The following is a 20395-nucleotide window of genomic DNA, read 5'->3' on the forward strand; positions in this document are numbered from 1 at the left end:
TTTTAAAATAAAGTTGAATATTTGGACCTTCACCCTATTTTTTTTAAAAAAATCACTATAATGAAAGAATTTATTTTCGGATTTTCAGTAAAATTAAATTTAGTGTATTTTACTTAGCCGATGGAATCAACCGACAGAATATGTCGGTCTTTGTGTTCCAAGACACTATTTTCTGACATTATCAAATCTGTAGATTTTCCCTCTGTTTTTATCTATAATCGACTGATGTCCGTCGATTTTATCCTGAGGTATTTGACCTTTTCTTTAGTAATGCGTACATCCAAATGTGAATTCTCGCTAATTTTTTTATAGTTCTCGTCAAATCTAACAAACAGAGTTCAATGAATATTTTATCAGAGACTAAAAATATTAACATTTGACAAACTTAAAAGACCAAAACTGTTAAGTGCATACTTAAAGGACTATTTTTAACCAACCCTCATAGTTAAGGGACTATTTTTGTTAACTTATCGCAAACTTAAAAGGACCAAAATGGTTAAGTGCATAGTTAAGGGACTATTTTGAAACTACTCACAGTTAAGGGACCATTTATGTCCTTTTCTCCTAAATCGCCTCTTCTCTTGGACGGAGAGACCTGAACCGTTAAAATGTAACCAAAACACTGGTCTTTTAATTGCAAAAAACAGAAAAAGAAAAAAAAGGGAGATGAAAACAAAAAAGGTATGATTCAGTTAAACAACAAACGATGGATTCATAGATCAAATTCCATAACAGTTATTAAAACATAGGAGGAAATTAAACAAGGGAAAGAACTGATACATAGATAGGCATATAGATCCATAAAAGAAAGTAGCATAGCAATGAGATCTAATCACTGTCGCTGCTGCTGCTATCATGTCCATCATGCTTCTTATCCTTCTTCTTTTTCTTCTTCTTCTTCTTCTCCTCTCCATCCTTGTGATTGTGCTCTCCACTTTCATCTCCATGGATCTTCTCCTTTATCTTCTCAACAATCCCTTCTTTGTGCTCTCCACTATGCCCGTCCTCTTTTTTGTGGTGCTTTTCTTCCTTGTGCTTATCGTCATGGTGTTTTTCTTCCTTGTGTTTATCGTCATGTTTCTCTCCTTCCGATGTGGAGTGTTTCTTCTATCTTGTGGAGGATTCCTGACATGTTGTGTAATTGACTAGTATAAGAAAAAATGGGTTTGGCAAATTGTGATCGGGGCGAAGAAAATGATGAATAAGAGGTGGGTATTTATTGGGGAAAAGGGAGGGTCCTCTGCGCGTCATGTCAGCATTTTACATTTATAACCCTCTTGCGCGTACTCGATTCCACCACCAAGATATTTTTTCTCTTTTAAAAGAGAAAAAGATACTCCCTCCACCCCTTTTTAATTAAAGATACTTCCTCCGTTTCAATTTATATGAACTTATTTGATTGGGCATGACATTTAAGAAAGAGAAAAGACTTTTAAAATTTTTGGTTCAAAATAAGCGTTGAAAATTTGTGTGGCTGTAAATCATTCATAAAGTGAATTTGTTTTCAAATTAGGAAAGAGGTCATTCATTTTGATACGGACTAAAAAAGAAATAGATTCAAACAAATTGAAACAGAGATATAATATTTTACAGACCCCCCTCCGAATGTTACGTTTGAGATATTTCCCTTATACTCTCTCCGTTTTTATTTATGTGAACTTATTTTTTTATTAATTTATACGAAAAAGAATAATTTATTTTATGTTTGAAAATAATTTATTTTTATGCAATAATTTATATCCACATAAAATATATGTATCTTATTTAACAACAAAAGTTTTTAAAAATTCACTTCTTCTTTAAACTTCATGTCCAGTTAAATAGATTCACATAAATTAAAATGAAAATGACTATTATATATATCCTTGTGACAAGTGTCTACTTTACCAAATTTAAATGATAATAATATTCCATTATTGCTTTTTTCTAAATGGATATCTACTGTAAAAAAATTTGAAAAAGGGAAAGTAGAACACAATTAATCCTTTCTTTTGGGTAAGTAATAATTTTTTAATTTACCAAGTAATATTGACAAAGCTCAGGTTAAAAAACCGAGAGGTCTGGATATAAGTCACAGCCTTGCACCAACTCAGGAAACAATTGTTCTTCAGCGAACTGCTACCTCAACTAATACTTAATACTTCATATACAATAATAATAATAATAATAATAATAATAATAATAATAATAATAATATTGTAAAAAATGAATATTTACCACTGCCCGTCAAATTGCTGACTTAAATTATCCAGAGGCATTTGGCTAGTCAAAATGCTTTCATAGGTACTCATGTCAGGGTAATTGTATTAATAAGTAGGTTCCGCTTGAGTGACTTCGGCCTGAATTATAGACGGGGCTTCCCGACGAGGTCTATTTTGGGTTCCCGAGGAGCCCTAGCCATGAATTCAAGTCGATTAATGGGGACCTTCTCTATATACATTTCAAGGACATTTAAAATTATGCATTGCCTATAATCATAAGGCGCCTTCAAATAATCAATCAAAGAATCATCATCTTGAATGTACCACTGTCCATAACTAGTTACACCTTGCGGCGTAAATGACATTGGACATTTTCCAATTATATTTAGATCAAAATCACTTTTACTAACTTGTAGTCTATTATACAAGGCTTGGAGTAGTTTTGAGAATTTTAAATCAAGTGAAAACTTAACATGGTATTTTGGGGAAGAATCATAGCGCAAATTATTTTTCTCGAATATAATTTGTCCGTCCCAGAATAAAGAAAATCTAATTCTTGGAACATATGCCATATTTTGAATAATTTAGGAGGAATACAAAATGTAAAAACTAGATGAAACTTTGAATTTTTGCTTTTTTTGCCTTATACGAACTCAGTATTAATAGGATTTGAAGTTTGAATATAGAACCAACGCATGCATGCAATTACAGTGTCTTGCAGTGTTACGTTAAATCAAATTAAGAACGGAGTGTTGCATAACGCATGAAATAACTGTGTTATGTCAGAATAGCGCAGTAAATTACTGCGTTATTCTATCACAATACCGCATTATGACAGTATAACGCGGTAATTTAATGCGTTATACTAGTATAACGCACTATTTTACTCACTATACCCCTGCAACATATCGTCACCTCAACTATCAAACAGAAAAACGTCATGATTCGAATCAAACTTTATATAACGTAATTTGACGAATAGTTGTTACCAACCACGCAACATTCCACACAAAATTGAGTTACTATGTCATTTTTTGACCAATTTAGAGATATTAGTCGTGTTATATCGTTCACTCCAGCAAACATATTTGAAGCAATAGGTAGGACCTGGGAACTAAATGATGATGATTTTCATTACTCAAATAACCCTAACGATAGATTCAATCGAGAATACAATAATAAAATGAGAGAGGAGTGGGATTGGCGTGTTGGGGAGGCTGCAGCACTGGAGCACAAGTTAGCGTCAGTAGGGCTTAAACGCCCAAAAAAACGTGCTATGTCAATGCCTCGCGGAACTCCACAAGAGTTTAATTTGGCTCTTAATTATTTTCGCGAAAAGAACAATCGAATGCAAATACGTTACCATAGGGTAGAATATGGTATACATGGTAGCACAAGATTTAGATCCAAGTGGGATTCGGATTGTGAAATGTCCAATGAAGATTAATATTTTTCTTACAATAAGGTAAGTAGGTAGGGTCATAAAGAACCCCCCCCCCCCCCCCGAGGGTACTTGGGGGTTTGCAACTATATAAGTAGCCCTTTCTTTTGTTATTAGACTACACCATATTCAATGTCGAGTAGTAGAAACTCAGCTTGGTCTTTACTCCTTCCAAAAGTACCAAATAGCAGTGATGATGAGAGTTCAAATCATAGCAGTTTTTTGAGCGATACCAGTGATTTCAAACTAGATGAGCTAAATCCCCACCTTCTTATAGAGCGTAATGATGATTTCTGCAGTGTGAAAAATTCAGATCCGCGGGAATATTATTGCGGTTTACGCCGAGAATGGTCACATCGGCTTGCCGAATCAGAACGTCTTATTCGTGACTTGGAAAATCTCAACGCTCCAATCCCAATAAGATACTCCTTAACCATGCCTCAAGTAGGTCCAGAAACTTGCGAGCTTGCCGTGCAAAGGATTAGAAAAGAAAACAAAAGAATGCTGGTAAGACGATGTAAATTGTACATGCTAAAGTTGGCCAAAGAACAAGCATCATCAACCGGTAGAGAACTAACTGCTACTGAAAAAAGATGTGTCTTAAGAAACCGCCAATATTTTTCTGAGGACGCTATTGAGGACTTGTACTCTGATGATGATTAAGAATGTTGTAATTTTAGTTTTAAGTTTAATTTATGATTATGCTGTTATTTTGAAGAATATTAGAATGTTAAGTATTTTCATCTACTCAAGGTTATGAATGATGCAATTTAATTAAGTTTTTTTTTTAGTATGAATGCTGCCATTTTGACTAACTTTTAATTAATTATTAATGAACAAGTTTAAGTATTCGTAAAGAACTTCAAGCTAATGTCACCGAGCCTTCAAACGAAAATGGCGTTCGAGCACTTTTCAACCACTAAAACAGCCATCCGAACTTTTGTGTATTGATGTATTGATCCTATCTTATTAATCGCACAAAAATAAGTAGGGTTCTATATAAAATATTAAAGTTTCGGGGTCCCGAAGCATGATTAATCAATGGTCAAAGTACGTTAAAAAGTGTAATGGAAGAAGGGTTAACCAAAAGGGCCGGAAAAAAAAAGGAGGGACACTATAGCGCAGTAAATTACTGCGCTATAGTAGTTAACGGAGCCGTCCCCGTTAATTGCTTTAGCGCAGTAAATTACTGCGCTAAAGGTAGTTTGGTAACATTTTTTTTTGTTTAGGTATTTTGGTTCAAAATGTTATTTTTGGGGGCATTTTGATTCCGGACTCAGCTTTTTCATAATATGAACTGGTTTCTCCAAAATTGCAGGAAATTAGCCTTAATCCAACGGTTGACTTGATTAATTTACCGTCTCCTAGTATGATTCACTTGATTAATTTTCAGTTATTCATTGATTTCTTTTTTCTTTGACAATCGAACTTACAGTCTTACAGATTCAGAAACAATGTAAAAGTGCTACTACTTCTCAGCTACAATTATTTAGCCAATCAAGAGAGCGAGCGCATCAAGACAACTACTCACTTATGCTTGTATCGTTATCGGTCACACTCTCGCTTGTTGAATATAGAGTTATGATACTTTGCCTACCAGCTGAGATTAATCGATTAACCACGAGGGAGATGTTCCTACATTTGCTCGGACAATTGAGTTCATTTTTCCTGGATTAATTTGATCAATTCTATGATTTAGGTACTTCAGAAACATAGTCTAAGGTCAAAGTAGTGACCAATGGAACTGTAAATTCCGACAAACAAAACAAAAGTCAATTTCCTTGTAAAGAAAATACTCAACATGTTACAACGAACCAAAAAGAAAGCAAAGACGAGTAAATTATGCTCGTGTAAAGTTGCAAGAAATTGGGCAATACAATAATCATGTAATTAAAAAGGAACAGTTGCAAGAAATTAGGCCTCCGCAAAGGGAGGATTGAAATCATTATTTCCAGAAGTATGATCTTGGTAACTTTGATGGTAAGACAGCTCTGTGAGGCAAGCCATCTATTTCATTACATCAGTATTAAGCAAATCCGCACAATTCCTAAGCACTAAGAAGGTATCAGAAATCATCTTCAAATTATTGAAAACTGAGATGTCTCGATGCCAATGGAGAACCTTAAAACAAAACTACCATTATATGTCACATATCAAAAAATCAAAATCTCCATAACAGAAACAAAATGCTCAGCATTTCTAGTAAACAAACTTGTACTGGCAATACTTCCTAGTCATCTTCCTGCCCATAGTGCTGCTGTTTAAGCACATCTATCTCAACTTCAATATTAAAGACATTCTTTTGGGGGAACGAATTGATCTATTTGTAATGCTGAGAGACCTCCAATACAACCTTGTCCATGAACTGGCATTTCTTGTCAAATCCCCACCCGGGGTTGCTCTGTAAGATAGATAACTGTCAGATATTGCGATAAAGTTGAAGCATAAGAATCAAGTGTCCAGGTAAAAGATGAAACAGTCACAAGATATCTTTATCTTTTAGATACACGATTTAAGATCTTTGATATAAGAAGAATGAAAAAAGAATGATGATAATGACTGATAATATTCAAAATGAACACCATAAAACAGGTACGTAGTCCCGCAACATCCAATTATATATATATATATATATATATATATATATATATATATTAGTGTTGTCAAAGGCTCGCTTAAGCCCTGAAGCGAGGCTCAAAACATGTTGAGCGCTTCGCCTCGCTTTATGTGCGCTTCAGTGTCATCATCAAGGCTCTAAGACATACTTTTCCTCGCAAATGAGCCTCTCTTGAAAAGATGACACTAGATAATTGATATTTCACTTTATTGTAATATTTTTACAGTTTTTTTTTCCATATATTTGTTATTCATGCTTATTATTATTTGTCTTGGATTAAACATATGTATATTTGTAGTTTTGCACCATTGCGTCTTTTTTCATTAAAGCCCACTGTTGATTTGCGCTTTGCGCTTAAAGCCCTGGCTGACCTTAGAGCTTTTTTGCGCTTTTCGCTTTTGATAACACTGATATATACTCTTCCCAACAAGAGCAAAGCGTCCAGAAAACATTATCAAGTATATTACAACTAATGTGTTGATTAGTCTCTTTAGAAGAAGATAGTTATTTTTTTTTTAAAGTAAATAAAAGACAACAATATCACTTGGTGGGAAAATAACCTATTTTTTATACTACTATAAAAGCAAGAAGCCCCATCACGAAATATTGATAAAGACTTTTTTGACCTTTGTAAGTGCATTCCATGTTGGATAAAATATAACTATAACTAATTTTAAATTTCTTTTGTTCATTGTTTGACCTTTTTAAATAATAAAAAGGCCTCCTTATTTCTTTGTATGGTGTTATTAGGAGTGCAAGAACTTGTTAATTAAATTTCTCTGTTTCCTTGTATGGTAACATAATAAAAACAGAACTCTCTTCAAAGTTTCCAAGTTTTTATTCCAATCTCCCATGCTTGGATTAGAAACAAGAAATGTTTCAGAAACACACTTTCTCGTCTTTCTGACTCTTTCTATAAATTTTTACTTTTTTAGAAGACGAAAGCTTAAAATTATAGCTCCGGATACATATTTTTTACTAATTAGGATGGGATGTGGTAGCGGTACACGTCAATAGAGACTTGTAACTAAATAAGAAGATAGTTGATTTCCTTGTCTTGTTAGTTTTTCATTTAATGTCAGCGAGAAATCTTTCATTCTTAGACCAGTTTGCTACGTCTCAACATTCAAGTAATGAGTTCCCCACAGTTTCATTCTTATTAGGCTTAAAATATACTAAAAGCAAATAACTGTTTGATAATACTTGACCTGTAGAGACAGAAGGGCACGCTCTGTGAACCGCTTTACTGAATTAGGTGCACTTTCTGGAAGCGTTTTTGCCACTCTTTCCAGCTCTTGCTGCTGTTGCTTTGCCGTTACTCTATCGGGTCCACTGTAGTAATCAACAATCTCTTTCATAAGTGGGACTGTTTCCATAGTTTCTTTGATGGCTTCCTGCGACCAAAAAAAAAAAAAAAACGGATGGAGAGTCAGCTGAAGAAGATGAGCAACAAAGAAACAGCACAGAGAACAACTGCTTCATTGATTTCACAAGAAGCAACAAGTCCAATTAAGCTAACAATCTCTTTCCTAAGTGGGACTACATCCATAATTTCTTTGCTGAGTGGGACTTTGTTCAGACTAACTACAAGGTAAAAAGAATTGGGTGATCCTGCCTGATCTGCCTTACCGTATTATTAAGGGGAAAAGATTATTTAGTGTCGTTAAAAGCCATTGCTTTGTTGCTTAAAGCAATGAAGTGATGCAAAGTGAGGGTTATCATTTCATGGGTGAAGACATGCGCTTTAGATGAATGTGTGGTTTAAGCAATAACGGATAAAGTGATTCGCACGAGAACTGCTCGGTTCTTTGAATCTCAACTTTGAGGGGTTGGACTAATATCGTTGTATATCAGATGCTGAAATTAGTCCTTTTAATTGCAATTTGATTGTTGTAGTACAATTTTTTTATATATTAGGTATTCTAAAAGATCCTTAAATTGTGTGCTTCACCTCAAGAAAGCTACTCATTTCTCGCTTAATACTCCAACACTCATGAACCTTGTTGCCTGTTTGCGCTTTCCACTTTTATAAGACGGAGGTTATTTTATAGATGTTGAAGTGAGTGAGGGGAGGGGCACAACTTGAAGCTCCCTCACGGGAAAACCATGAGATGAGCGCTAAAGGCATTGTTTTTTTCCTTCATTTCATAGCGGCAGGTTACTTGTGGGTATCTAAGATTCAACAGTGAAAGAATATTCCTATTAGCAGATTGCTTAGGCCCATGTAGTCTGAATCTTCTCGTAGAAATCCAAATTGTCATTTCTAATTAATCCTTCTTTATAGGAAACCATCACAACCACTTCCATAACAAAGAATAATCTAAAAGCTCAAGACATCTGAACCTGCCACTACATGGTACAATCCCCAAAGGTTCAGGGTTGTAGAGTTCATAGTACAACTGCTATAGCTGCATGCACTTGAATCCTTCTTTCAAACTACTAGTCTATGGATTTTTTTGACAAGGCGTCTACACATCGATCTACACACTACTGTAGGTTCCACTTGTAGCTTGGTATCGCTAAGACCGGTGCCCTAAAGAACTAGTGAGATTGTTCGACTAACATTCATATATTAATAACATTCATATAGGCGTCTACACATCAATCTACACTAGTAACCACATTACTAATAGTGTAGTTCATACATCAGGTGCACCAGTCTCTCTTTCTCTCCCATTTTCATGAAATTCACTATATTGCTGTAGAGGGGCCCAGGCATACAATGTTTTTTAATAACAGTATTTCTTTATAGACATATTTAGTTGGATAACCTGGCAATTATGCAATTTTGAAAGATCTTCACTAACCAAAGGACATCATCAATTCCTTTTGCATATAGGACAAATAACATTGGAGTTGAGATAGAAGTACTCAAACGACAGACAAGACAACTAAGATTTGTGGGTTATATGCAATAAATTTTCAATTAGAAAGCCATTAAGTCCTCTAGGCCATAGGTTTACAAAATTAGTGCGACTAGAGATAGTGATGTACCATAAAGTGTTGCTCAAACATCTTAGCCATACATTAAGCATAAAAGCATAAAAGTAATGATGTATCTAATCAATTATTAAAGCACAATGAGCCAAAACAATATGACGATCTCACAAGCAGATAGTTCAAAAGACAGATCAAATTTCAAATAGCGGAAAAGATGATATGGTTCAAGAATCTAATATCAGGTCAGAAAAAGTTTAGCAGGATTAGGTATGTAGATCGCTCCAGGTTCTAATATGATATTACGGAATGCCAAATTGACCATGGAGAAACACCGAGTACCATGATAAACTAATTTAGGATCAGACGATAGTGAAGATCCCATAAAAAACAATTTTTTTATCGGTACGTAAATCCCTTAACATACTTGAGGCAATAAAAGTATAGCAAATGGTTTATATAACAGAACGCAATATGACAAAATCAGCAGCAGATTGGATCCCATTTTACCTCCCACTCCTGTTGATCCTTAATCCCTTCATATGCCATGAGGAATGGCTTCATTTTTTCAAGAGCATCCCGAAGGGGAATCGGAGGTGTCTCATCAATATCAGGATTGCTTTCAAAGTCTCCAATCAGATACTCTGGTTCACACTCTATCTGTAGATAAAAGCAACATCACATAACTATACAAAACAACTGAAAGTAGAGTTCTTGAATAAAATGAATCTTTACCATCATGTTAGTGTGAAGGGCCTCTACGTAGGCGTCATCCATGGGAGAAGGCAACACTCTAGCACTCATTTCTTCAAAGCCTTCAGCCAATGTGTTCATAGTTTCAGGCCCAAGTTTTGTAGCCAACTTCTCCCCATCAGCATCATCACCAAGATAAAACCCACTCTCTAAACTACCATCCCCACTCTCTTCATCGCGACGATAACCTCTTCCTCTTCCTCTCCCTCTACCCCTACCCCCTCTTCCTCTCATCGCACCACGACCACCACCACCCCTCCCTCTAAACCCTCCCATTCCCATTCCCCTACCCCCACCACCCGCATCACCACCATCATCGCTTCTCGACAATATCCCTACCGCCTTTTTCACCGCGTCCTCCCTACTCAATTTCGGTGGACTGCTCGCTCTCTCCCCTGGTTCGGCAGGGGCAGCTTTCTGCTGCTGCCGAACACGGAGATGGCGATTCTCTTCCTTAGGCTTCTCAGTTACAGGAGAAGCTGTTTGCACGGGCTTTCCTCGGCCCGCACCGGATAAAACTGATATTATACCAGAACGAAGATTAGGATCTTCAGAAGAGTTGGAATTAGAATCAACTTTTTCTTCTTCTTTTGTGAAGAAAATCGGTTTCCTCAGTGGCGGCGGTTGCTGCTGCTGCTGAGGTGGTGGTGGAGAAAATGCGCCGATACCACCTCGGCCACGGCCAGAAGGGGGTTTAGTGTTAGGGTTAGGGTTGAAGGAAGAAAATGAGGGAAGAATTGGCGAAGAAGGGAATGGTTTACCACCTCGACCACGTCCATGTCCAATTCCAGGAGGGGCGGGTTCGGGTTCGGATTCGGGTTTGGAGTCATCGGTTTCGGGTTTACCCGGACTGAATCCAAAGTTTGGGAAATCGGAACCTCTGCCCCGCCCTCTACCACCACCGCCTCCGCCTCCGCCGCTGCCGGAGAAGGTGGAAAAGGCGGAGGAAATGGAAGCGGGTGGTTGGCCGATAGAGCAGTGAGAAAGCTTACTCAAACTTCGTCTCATTTCTATGTTAATGATGAGATCCCAAAGGGGAATGAAATTACGAGGGTTTACCGAACTACTAGTATAAAGTGTTTCAAAGTGGTGGTTTTGGGTTTAGATTTTCAGAAAGTGAATTCTACAGGGACTACTTTCGGTTTTTTTTTTTTTTTTTAACAGAAGTTTATTTTCGAATAACCCAGTTCCTACAATTGTAATGAAACAAATGTCTCAAGAAATGCAACATATGGGTTGCTAATTGCTACGTATTTACTTTAATTAACCTCCTCTCGATGTGGAGGATATATGTCATGTATACCCAATCTTTTATAAACGTAAACATATGAGGACTTCTAAAATCTTTACTGAGAATGTATGCTAGTTTACTAATCCAGTTCCGACTAAAAAATGTAATCACAAAATTTTCGTTGCAATTTTTTTTAACCAAGTAGCAATCGATCACAACAGGTCACATGTTGGTTATGGCTATGGCGCTTTACTCTGTCTGAGCATTCCACAAAACAAACAGCACTTTTTTTGCATACTCTTTCAAGAAATTACGCTTTTCAGAACAATATCCCTACTATATTAGAAATACATATGTATTCGTGGAGTCAATTCCTCAAATGCTCATTGAACTCGTACAAAAGTCATACTAAAGTAACTTTTGAATTTTTTTGGACAATAAGGTCATCAAACTATGCCCATATTTCCAAAAAAGTAAAACATTTCATTTTTGGACATAAGACCCCTTGACTTATTTTTAATTATATAACCCATTTGAATAGTTTTATTTTATTTTCAAAATGTGAAAAATATTAATTAATTCAAACAAAAATTTTAGAATATTGCAAAATTGTGTCTAAAGTAGAAAATAAAAGGATATAGTTGAATGATAGTAGAATTAAGCACGACGCTTAATTATAGATTTTTTTAACTGATTATAAATATTTTTTCTTGATATATAAAATTTTCGATTATCAAAAAATAATATTTACTATTTTTATTTTCTTGGAGATGAACTTGTAATATTTTGATTTTATTTAACTACTACAAATAAGTGGATTACAATTAATATAAATATTTTATATTTTTAGAGAGCATATATACAACTAATTGTAAAAATGTTTTCATGTTTTCATTTTTACAAAGTAGTTATCCGACACGATTTTTTCTTTGAGAAAATTTATCCAAATATTATACATGCAGCATGCATCTATATAATGTCTCATGTGTTTCAATTATATCCAAGCACTTTCATTCAGTAAATGTTTAACTTCCTGGGTTGAGCAATAGAAAAATAATAAAATTGTTCAGAAGAAGTTGATATAACAAAGAAAATCTTATAGCATACTTAAAGTTTGAATTGTTATATTGTTTTATTCTTATAACTTGAAATAATACTTTGATTTTTTATTATTAAAACATGAAAATATTATTTGAACAAGAATTTTGGAGTACCGAAAAATTGTGCTTAGATAATGAATTTTGTAATTTAAAAATGGGTTAAGGGGATTATGTCCAAAAATGGATTATTTTACTTTATTGGAAACAAGGGCATAGCTTGATGACCTTATTGTCCAAAAAATATCAAAAATTACTTTAGTAGGACTTTTTTACAAGTTTAATGACCATTTGAGGAATTGACTCTGTATTCGTGCATCATCATTCATGCTCATTCAAATTTTTCGTATCTGATGTTCAATATTGTTCACATAAAAGTACATTTAAGCTGGAATGTTGGGCCCGCGCTACTCATCACTATCTAGTATATTAGAAATGGGAGTTGGAGGACAAATATGAGTACGAACACTGCTATAATTTGTTGTACAAATAGTATTTAAAATTGTACTATAAAATGTGGGGCCATTTTGGTTGGCTTTTGTGTCTGTGGATTGTGGACCCATTTAATTAGCCACTGAACACGTGTAGGCTTTTTCTTCCAGAAAATTTGTACTAAAAGTTATATAAATTGTATATTTTAACCAACTATTTTTTCATCCCACGTGAACAAATGTCATGATATTGAATTTTTATTCTTTTCTCATGTATACACGTATGCAATTCAATTTTAATTCTCCGACACATATTTATTTTCTTCGTGCATTTTTACTTGTACAATAATAAGTTAAAGAGACCTTCTATCAACCAGTGAACCAGCTCAATCAACATTAGTATATCTAGAGCCCGTTTGGATTGGCTTATAAGTTGTTTTTAGTTTTTTTGAGTGTTTGACTAGCCAATTTAAAGTCATTTTGTGCTTAAAATAAGTTCAAAAAAATAATTGGACCCATTTGACTTAGCTCATCTAAAGTAGCTTATAAGCTGAAAACAGCTTATAAGCTAAAAAAAATAAGTTAGACTACACAACCTATTTTTTTTAACTTATAAGTTGTTTGCAGCTTATAGTCATAAGTCCATCCAAACAGGCTCCTAATCTCTTTGAGCTTTGTGTTGGGATTTTTGTTTAAATATAATTATTATTTTAAATTTAAAAATTAAATGAAAGGATGTGCCTTTTATTAAACGGTGTGTTGGTTATTAAATATTTTATCTATAAAAGCAACCAAACTTCACTTTGCAAATACAAGTTTTCTTTCTCAGCAAAGTAACTCGTTCTTCTTCTCAAACCTTCTGAAAATAATTCTTCTTCTCAAATTCCAAAATATCAAATTCTAAGTTTTTGTTTTCCTTTAGAATTTTTTCACTATTTGCTTAGTGCGGAAATTCAAAGACTTGTCATATCCACTAAAACCATTTGTATAAATCTCATAGCAATCTGGCAGAGGAGAGGGAGCAAATATCGTTTTTAAGAAAGCGTTTCGTACGTATTTCAAGCCTCCAATCCAGTGTTCTTTATTCATAATTTCCAACAATCTAAAAACAATATTTTAATATTTGGTTTGGCGGTATGCCACAGTTTTGGTTGAAGATTATTGATGTATTTGGTCAGTTCTCCTTACGTATTGGATTCGCCGGTTACGAACCCATTGTTCCTTTCGGTTTCATTGACTACTGTTGAATTCAAAGTTGGAGTAATTTGTTTTGGTTGGGTAAATAGCGGTAATACTTTGGTGTTTGTCTGGCAAAATAATAGTTTGCTTTTGACTTCTTGGTTCCTCCTTTTGGTTGGGATTACGTTCCAGTTTCCTTGGTTCACTGCTTTGGAAAACAGTCCTCCATTATTATTATTATATTTTTTTGGCTGGTTTTCGTTTTTGCCTTCAGCAGTTTGATCGTTCAGTCAAAATTAAAATTTTCAGTTCTGTTTCGTTTGGAGTTTACGAGTTTTCAGAAAATTATTGGTTTGGTATTAATTTCTTGTTATGGACTCCGACACAATCAAAATTATGAATCAAGATTTTGTCCATCTTGATTGTTTTGATGGCGCAAATTTCACAAGATGGAGGGACAAATTGAAATCAGTGTTTTAAAAGGCGGGGGCGTTTTACATACGCCTCGACAAGGCGTAAGCCTCGAGGCACGGGGCGTAAGCCCCATGGGTATTTAATTTTTAATATTTCTTAAAATAATATAATTACAATAAATATTTTTAAATAGGTAAAATCACATAAAAAATAAAAGAAAACAGTAAATAAATGAAATATATATATACCGCTTATAACTTGTAATTATATATAACATAATTTTACAAGTATAAACAATACAATGAAATAAAAGCTATTATGAAATTCAAATCAATTCTAACATTTTAACTTTCAAACACGGAAAAAAACATAGTTTCTTAAAACACTATTACTATCATACTATTCATTTTATCTCCCTATAAGCAAATAATCAATAAAATTTATCAATATTACAATTAAAACATAACTTCTTCATGAACAAAAAATAAAATTATATGATAATTCTGATACATAGGACTTATGACCAATGACAAGTGAAAATGTACAATTCCGCTATGTGTTTTTTTAAAAAAGAATTAAGTGATATTCACCCTCACGACGTTCTCAAATAGTAAATATCCAATACTATGACTTGTTAAATGAGTTACACCCAATCTTCTATTTCTATAGATGAAAAACTATTAAGCATCATTATTTTGTTAAACAATTATGAGGGTGAATGATTTTAATTAAGAAATTTAAAATATAATTACTGTTAGGCGAGCCCTGGGCGTTGGGCGTTAGGCGTGTTTAGGGCGTACGGTTGGGCGCTTAGGGCGTAAGCCTCATAGGAACTAAGCCCCGCACGTTAGCCCCAGGGCGTTTTGCCACTGCCCTGCCCCGAGGCGAGCCGCGGGGCGAGTCCTGACGCTGCCTTTTAAAACAATGATTGAAATTTATGTTAACTGCTTTGAAGATTTTTTATGTGCTTGATTCAAGTCTTACTTCAATTCCTCCACCAAAGAATGATGATTCTGAAGAACTTAAGGCACAAAGGAAAAAGAGGGAGGAAGATGAATTCATGTGTAGAGGTCACATTCTAAACACACTTTCTAATCGTCTTTATGATCTCTATACTGTTGAACCTTCGGCAAAGAAAATATGGAATGCCTCAGAATTTAAATACAAAGCCGAGGAGGAAGGTACCAAAAAGTTTCTTATTTCTAAGTATTTTGAGTTCAAGTTTAAGGATGATATGCCTATTTTGGCATAAGTGCCTGAATTGCAGGTTATAGTAAATCAGTTAAGGGTTGCGGGAATTGAACTTCCTACATCATTTCAAGTTGGAGCAATTATAACAAAATTGTCACCATCTTGGAAAGGATATAGGAAGAAAATTCTCTATGATTCTAAAGACTTTTCTTTGGAAGAAATTCAAAAGCACCTTCGAATCGAAGAGGAATCGAGGGAGAGAGATAAGAATGAAAATTCTTATAATGGCAATAATAAAGCCAATGCTTTGACTAAGCCCTCAAAAAAATTCAACAAAGAAAAACAAAGCAAAGGAATTTCTATTGGTCCTAAAAAAAGATCAAAATAAATTTAAGAAGTCCAAACAAGGAGGTTGCTTTGTGTGTGAAAAACCTGGCCATTATGCTAGAGATTGCAGATTTAGAAAGAACCAGAAACCAGAAGTGAAGTCTACAAAAGAAAATGAAGAGATCACTACTATTGTGTCACAGCCCCAACCCGATGAGCCGCGACGGGTTCTCGACCACTACTGGCCGAGCACCCTTAACTCTTCCTTACTCTATATGAAGTAAACTGGTGGCCCATTTTACCTGACATTCGATTGCTACTGCCTGCTATTACAGTTACACAATAAACTGTACTCCAGAACCCCATAGATCATGCATGAGAATATACATATATATATAAGCATATGAACAAAGACGGTGACGTAAACCGACTTAGTCAATATGTACACAGTACGCAAATGAAGGACAGCTAAAACCGCATGACATCCCACTATATACAACTGTCTACAGACCTCTATTGAATATAGACTATAGAAAGGATAGGACAAGGCCCTGTCATACCCGTACATCAAAAATAACATACCAAAAATGAGGTTGCTTTGGTCCAAATGGAGCTCGCTGGCTAAGACAGAGGAGAGATCCTACTGGTCTGGCTCACTCGGCTGGCTACTTGATCCTGTGGGCATGAACGCAGCATCCACAAGAAAGGACGTCAGTACGAATAATGTACTGAGTATGTAAGGCATGAATCATAACATGATAATAGATACAAAACATGAATAATGACATAATAAGAAATATGGAGCACAACATGAGATAAGAGAATAACCTGTACATTTGTTTTTCTCGTAAGGCGGATATCATGCATGCTTAGGTTTTTAAAAAATCACTTTTCATGCATATCAAACATAATATCATCATTATCCCGCGTCCGGGCGTCCCGCTTCCGGGGTAACCATCGCACGCCGCCCACTAGTGGTGCTGCCCGTGCTATATAGACATGGTGTATAAGCCGCCAGCCTTAGCTGTGCTGCCCGGCTATCTAGGCACGGTGTATATCATCATCATATACTTGACATGAAGCATGCATAGTGTTACACTCCATAATAATCCGTGCTACTTGTATTAAAACAAGAAAGAATGAGTTAAGAAGGTTCAAGGAAAGTTAATCGAGTTAGTAAGAATATAGTTATATATATATGGTTTCCTTAAGTATCCCAAGGTGACACGGTTACCTAAAGGATTTGAAATCGCGCTATGAGTATGTATATGAGGTAATGCGAGTGACCTTTTAAAGTATTTGAGATTATTAGTAATGATATAGAGGATGGACAAAAGATAAGAATATACTTATGCGATTGGAGTTTCGTCAAAGCTTTGTGAGTTCTCTAGTTATGACTAAGGTTATTGTGATTCTCTGGACCCTTCGAGACGTGTATATGGATTTTTGTTGATGTATATAAGTGTGTATATGTATGTATAAGAGGTTACATGAGGTTGGAAGAGGATTAGAAGTTAAACGAAATGAATCGGAACAACTTCAGTAAAATTTCGGACCCGATTTTAGTCTATATTGTAGGAGGCATATCTCCTAGTATATGAGGAGTTTTAAGATGCCTAAAATGAATTTCATCGAGTCTAGTTTTCAACGCAACAAACCGCTCGTCAAAATGATGTCGGGATAAGGAGATATGGACGATGCAATTTGGATTATTAAGTGGGGATTAAGACTTAATATTCACAAATTTTGCACTAGTGGCCGTGTGGGGTCCACTAGCACATAACAAATCAGATTTTTTTTGCCCATGCTTAGTTGGGGGAACGTGTATGACTATATTGGGCAGCAAAATGGTCTCCTTGTTGACCAAAAGTTGCATGCCAACTCATTTTCCAATCCCACAAATTGACAAGAGAGAGAAGCTCTCATCTTCACCAACTAGAGAAAGAGAGCCACGGCCATGGCAGCTCCACCACCAAAAACGGTCAGCTCTTCCATTTCTTTCTCACCATTAAACCCCTAAAGTGTTCTACACATTCACCATTATGTTTCAAGTGAAGAAGAAACCATAAACATGCCATCCATGCTCTTGAAGCTCACGGCCAGATTTCATGGCTGAGTAGTGGACAAAATTGTGTTGAAGTTCCAAGTGTAATTTGTGTCTCAAGTGTTGTGGATATTCAGGTGACTAGCAAGGTTAAGAAACCAACTTGTTAAGGTAAGAATCGATCATTTCTTTTACGTTTTAGAATGGGTTTGGAGGCATTATGAACATGTATAGATGATGAATTGGATGTGTATAACTTTGCATGTTGGTATTGGACTGTTTCTCTTGAATTTGAAATGAGCCGTGTGTTGTAGAGATAAATGAAATCATGCTTAATCTTCTTGTACATGTATTGGAAATGGATTGAATGTGTTGTAAGTATGGATAAATGGATGAAAATCATGAAGATGTTGTAGTTATGTTGAAGCCGTGTAAGGGGGCTGTTTTAGAGGAATTTGTGGACTGTTTTGTGTCATATTTTGATTGTTGTTGATATGGACATTATGGTGTATTGTATGCATAATGAATATGTGAATTGAGGTGTTGAGGAAACGAATCATGTTGAAGGGGGAAAACAGTCCAAACCGTGGACTGTTTTGATGATAGGAGTAAATTTGTGCGTTTTGAATGTTGAATGTTGTTATGAACGTATAGTGAAAGTGAAGTTTAATGATTCAAGTTGAAATTTAAATGGTTTGTGGGCTGTTGTAAGAATGAAAATGATGCTAAAACAGTTCCAAGAATCGTAAAGGTAATGTTGTTAAATGTGTTGTTGTCGTTGTAAGGTTATAGTGTCGACAATGTAGCTATTTGCGTACGAATTTGGTGATATATTTATCGTGTGACTGCTGGTCGTATTTTACTGAAATTATATGAAACGAAGACATGAAATAATGTGTAAGAATCATATGTGGTTTGCTTGGTATGTTCGTAAACGTTTGCAAGAATTCCGGGCACCTTTATGTTGTTGGCTAGGGACTGTTTTGGGCGTGTTGTTGATTAGGGACTGTTTTGGACGTGTTGTGGTTAGGAACTATTTTGGACATGTCGTCTTCTTTAAATTGGAAAGACAAATGATAGTTAAGAATATATATTGTATTTACGTTGTTTGGGTTGTTGTAAAGTTGTTACACGAAAACGTTAAGGCTACGGATTATTAGGAGTAACTTGAGAAGGTAGTAGCCGTTATGGAATGTTGTGAATGTGGGCTATTTGGAATGTTATGTGGGCTGTCCGGATTGGTATTGAACATATGATTATTGATGTTGGATTGGTTGTATGTAGTTGGTTTGAATGCGAACGAAACGTCGTCTAAATGTTTGAAAGGGATTGTTAACGCTAAAATACATATTGAATTCCCTCGTAGACTAATTGTAGCTCTTGATATCTTGATATAGGATAAGTACTATTGGGCAGCAAGTACAAGTTATAATACGACTAAACGCTAAAGGTATGTAAAGCGCAACCTTTCTTTCTTTTGGCATGTCTTAGTTTTCAATAGACTAGATTATAAGCCTTGAGGAAAATTCTAAGTTTCGAAATCCGAGCATGTTATGAGCCTTATATATATTCCTTGGCACTCTTATGTATGATTTGATGAAATATAAACCATTATGTCTTTGAAATAATCGCTTTCCGAACTTTGCATAAAAAGGTTTCACTTTAAAGAATTTCGTAATTTGTGAACGCCATATCTTTCACCGAAAGGCTCAGATTGCTTCAATATTTTTGTAGAAGTTTATATGGCATATAATGAGTATATTTTCCATAGGCGGGCCCGATTCTGGTCAATACCCGTCCGTGGGTCCCGCGACTTTCCTTTATGTAATTCAGACGACTTTTGAAAGAATTTGGTATGATTGTCATTTCGAATTTCAAGTATGGTCATTTACTTATATTTGAGTCTATGATAATGATTTTATGCATATGGTTACTCATGACTCTGCTCGTGCGTTCTGTTATATCTTTCGCCGGTTCCCGGGCCGATTCTGTTGTCGTGCGCACTTTGATATACTCCGGAGTTATGCTGTGTTTATGGTTCACCGAGCTACTCGCCAAAGAGGGTCGGGTTCCACTTATATTTGGTGTTATGCTGTGTATGGTGGTATGCTGTGTTATGATATGTGACGGAGATACGGAGATTTGAAACTTTCTGGTGTTATGCTGTGTTATGGCGCCATCGACGGGCGGGCGACCATATTCTTCTGTACCCTACGCATGACTTATGTTTTAAAGTAAACATTTTGATATGTTGAATTTATACTTATGTTCTGTACTACTATTTCGTTTATGCCTCAGATTTGTTTCTGTATTTTCTGCTTTGCATACTCAGTACATATTTCGTACTGACCCCCCCTTTCTTCGGGGGGCTACGTTTCATGCCCGCAGGTACAGACGCACAGTTTGGTGATTCACCAGTTTAGGACACCCTCTTCTGCTGTTTGGAGTGCTCCTCTTATTTCGGAGCCTACATTTTGGTATATATACTTGTTCGATGCATATGTATATATTTGTTCAGGGGTACGGCGGGGC

The 20395-nt window shown here is 35.5% G+C and overlaps 1 protein-coding gene and 1 pseudogene across 1 annotated transcript; both read right to left on the reverse strand.

Moving 5' to 3' along the window:
- Positions 1 to 687: 687 nt before the first annotated feature.
- Positions 688 to 1147, reverse strand: LOC132599929 (protein SRC1-like; annotated as a pseudogene).
- A 4558-nt stretch (positions 1148 to 5705) lies between these two features.
- LOC132645232 (uncharacterized) lies at positions 5706 to 11200 on the reverse strand. The gene is made up of 4 exons (XM_060362088.1): positions 9932 to 11200; positions 9707 to 9856; positions 7468 to 7653; positions 5706 to 6043 (listed from the first exon to the last, which is right to left on the reverse strand). Exons 1-4 carry the CDS (start codon positions 10955 to 10957, stop codon positions 5963 to 5965), a joined length of 1443 nt encoding a protein of 480 aa, XP_060218071.1. The 5' UTR covers positions 10958 to 11200; the 3' UTR covers positions 5706 to 5962.
- Positions 11201 to 20395: the final 9195 nt, after the last annotated feature.

This window comes from Lycium barbarum, chromosome 6 (genome assembly GCF_019175385.1).
Source record: "Lycium barbarum isolate Lr01 chromosome 6, ASM1917538v2, whole genome shotgun sequence".
Classification (NCBI taxonomy): Eukaryota; Viridiplantae; Streptophyta; class Magnoliopsida; order Solanales; family Solanaceae; genus Lycium; species Lycium barbarum.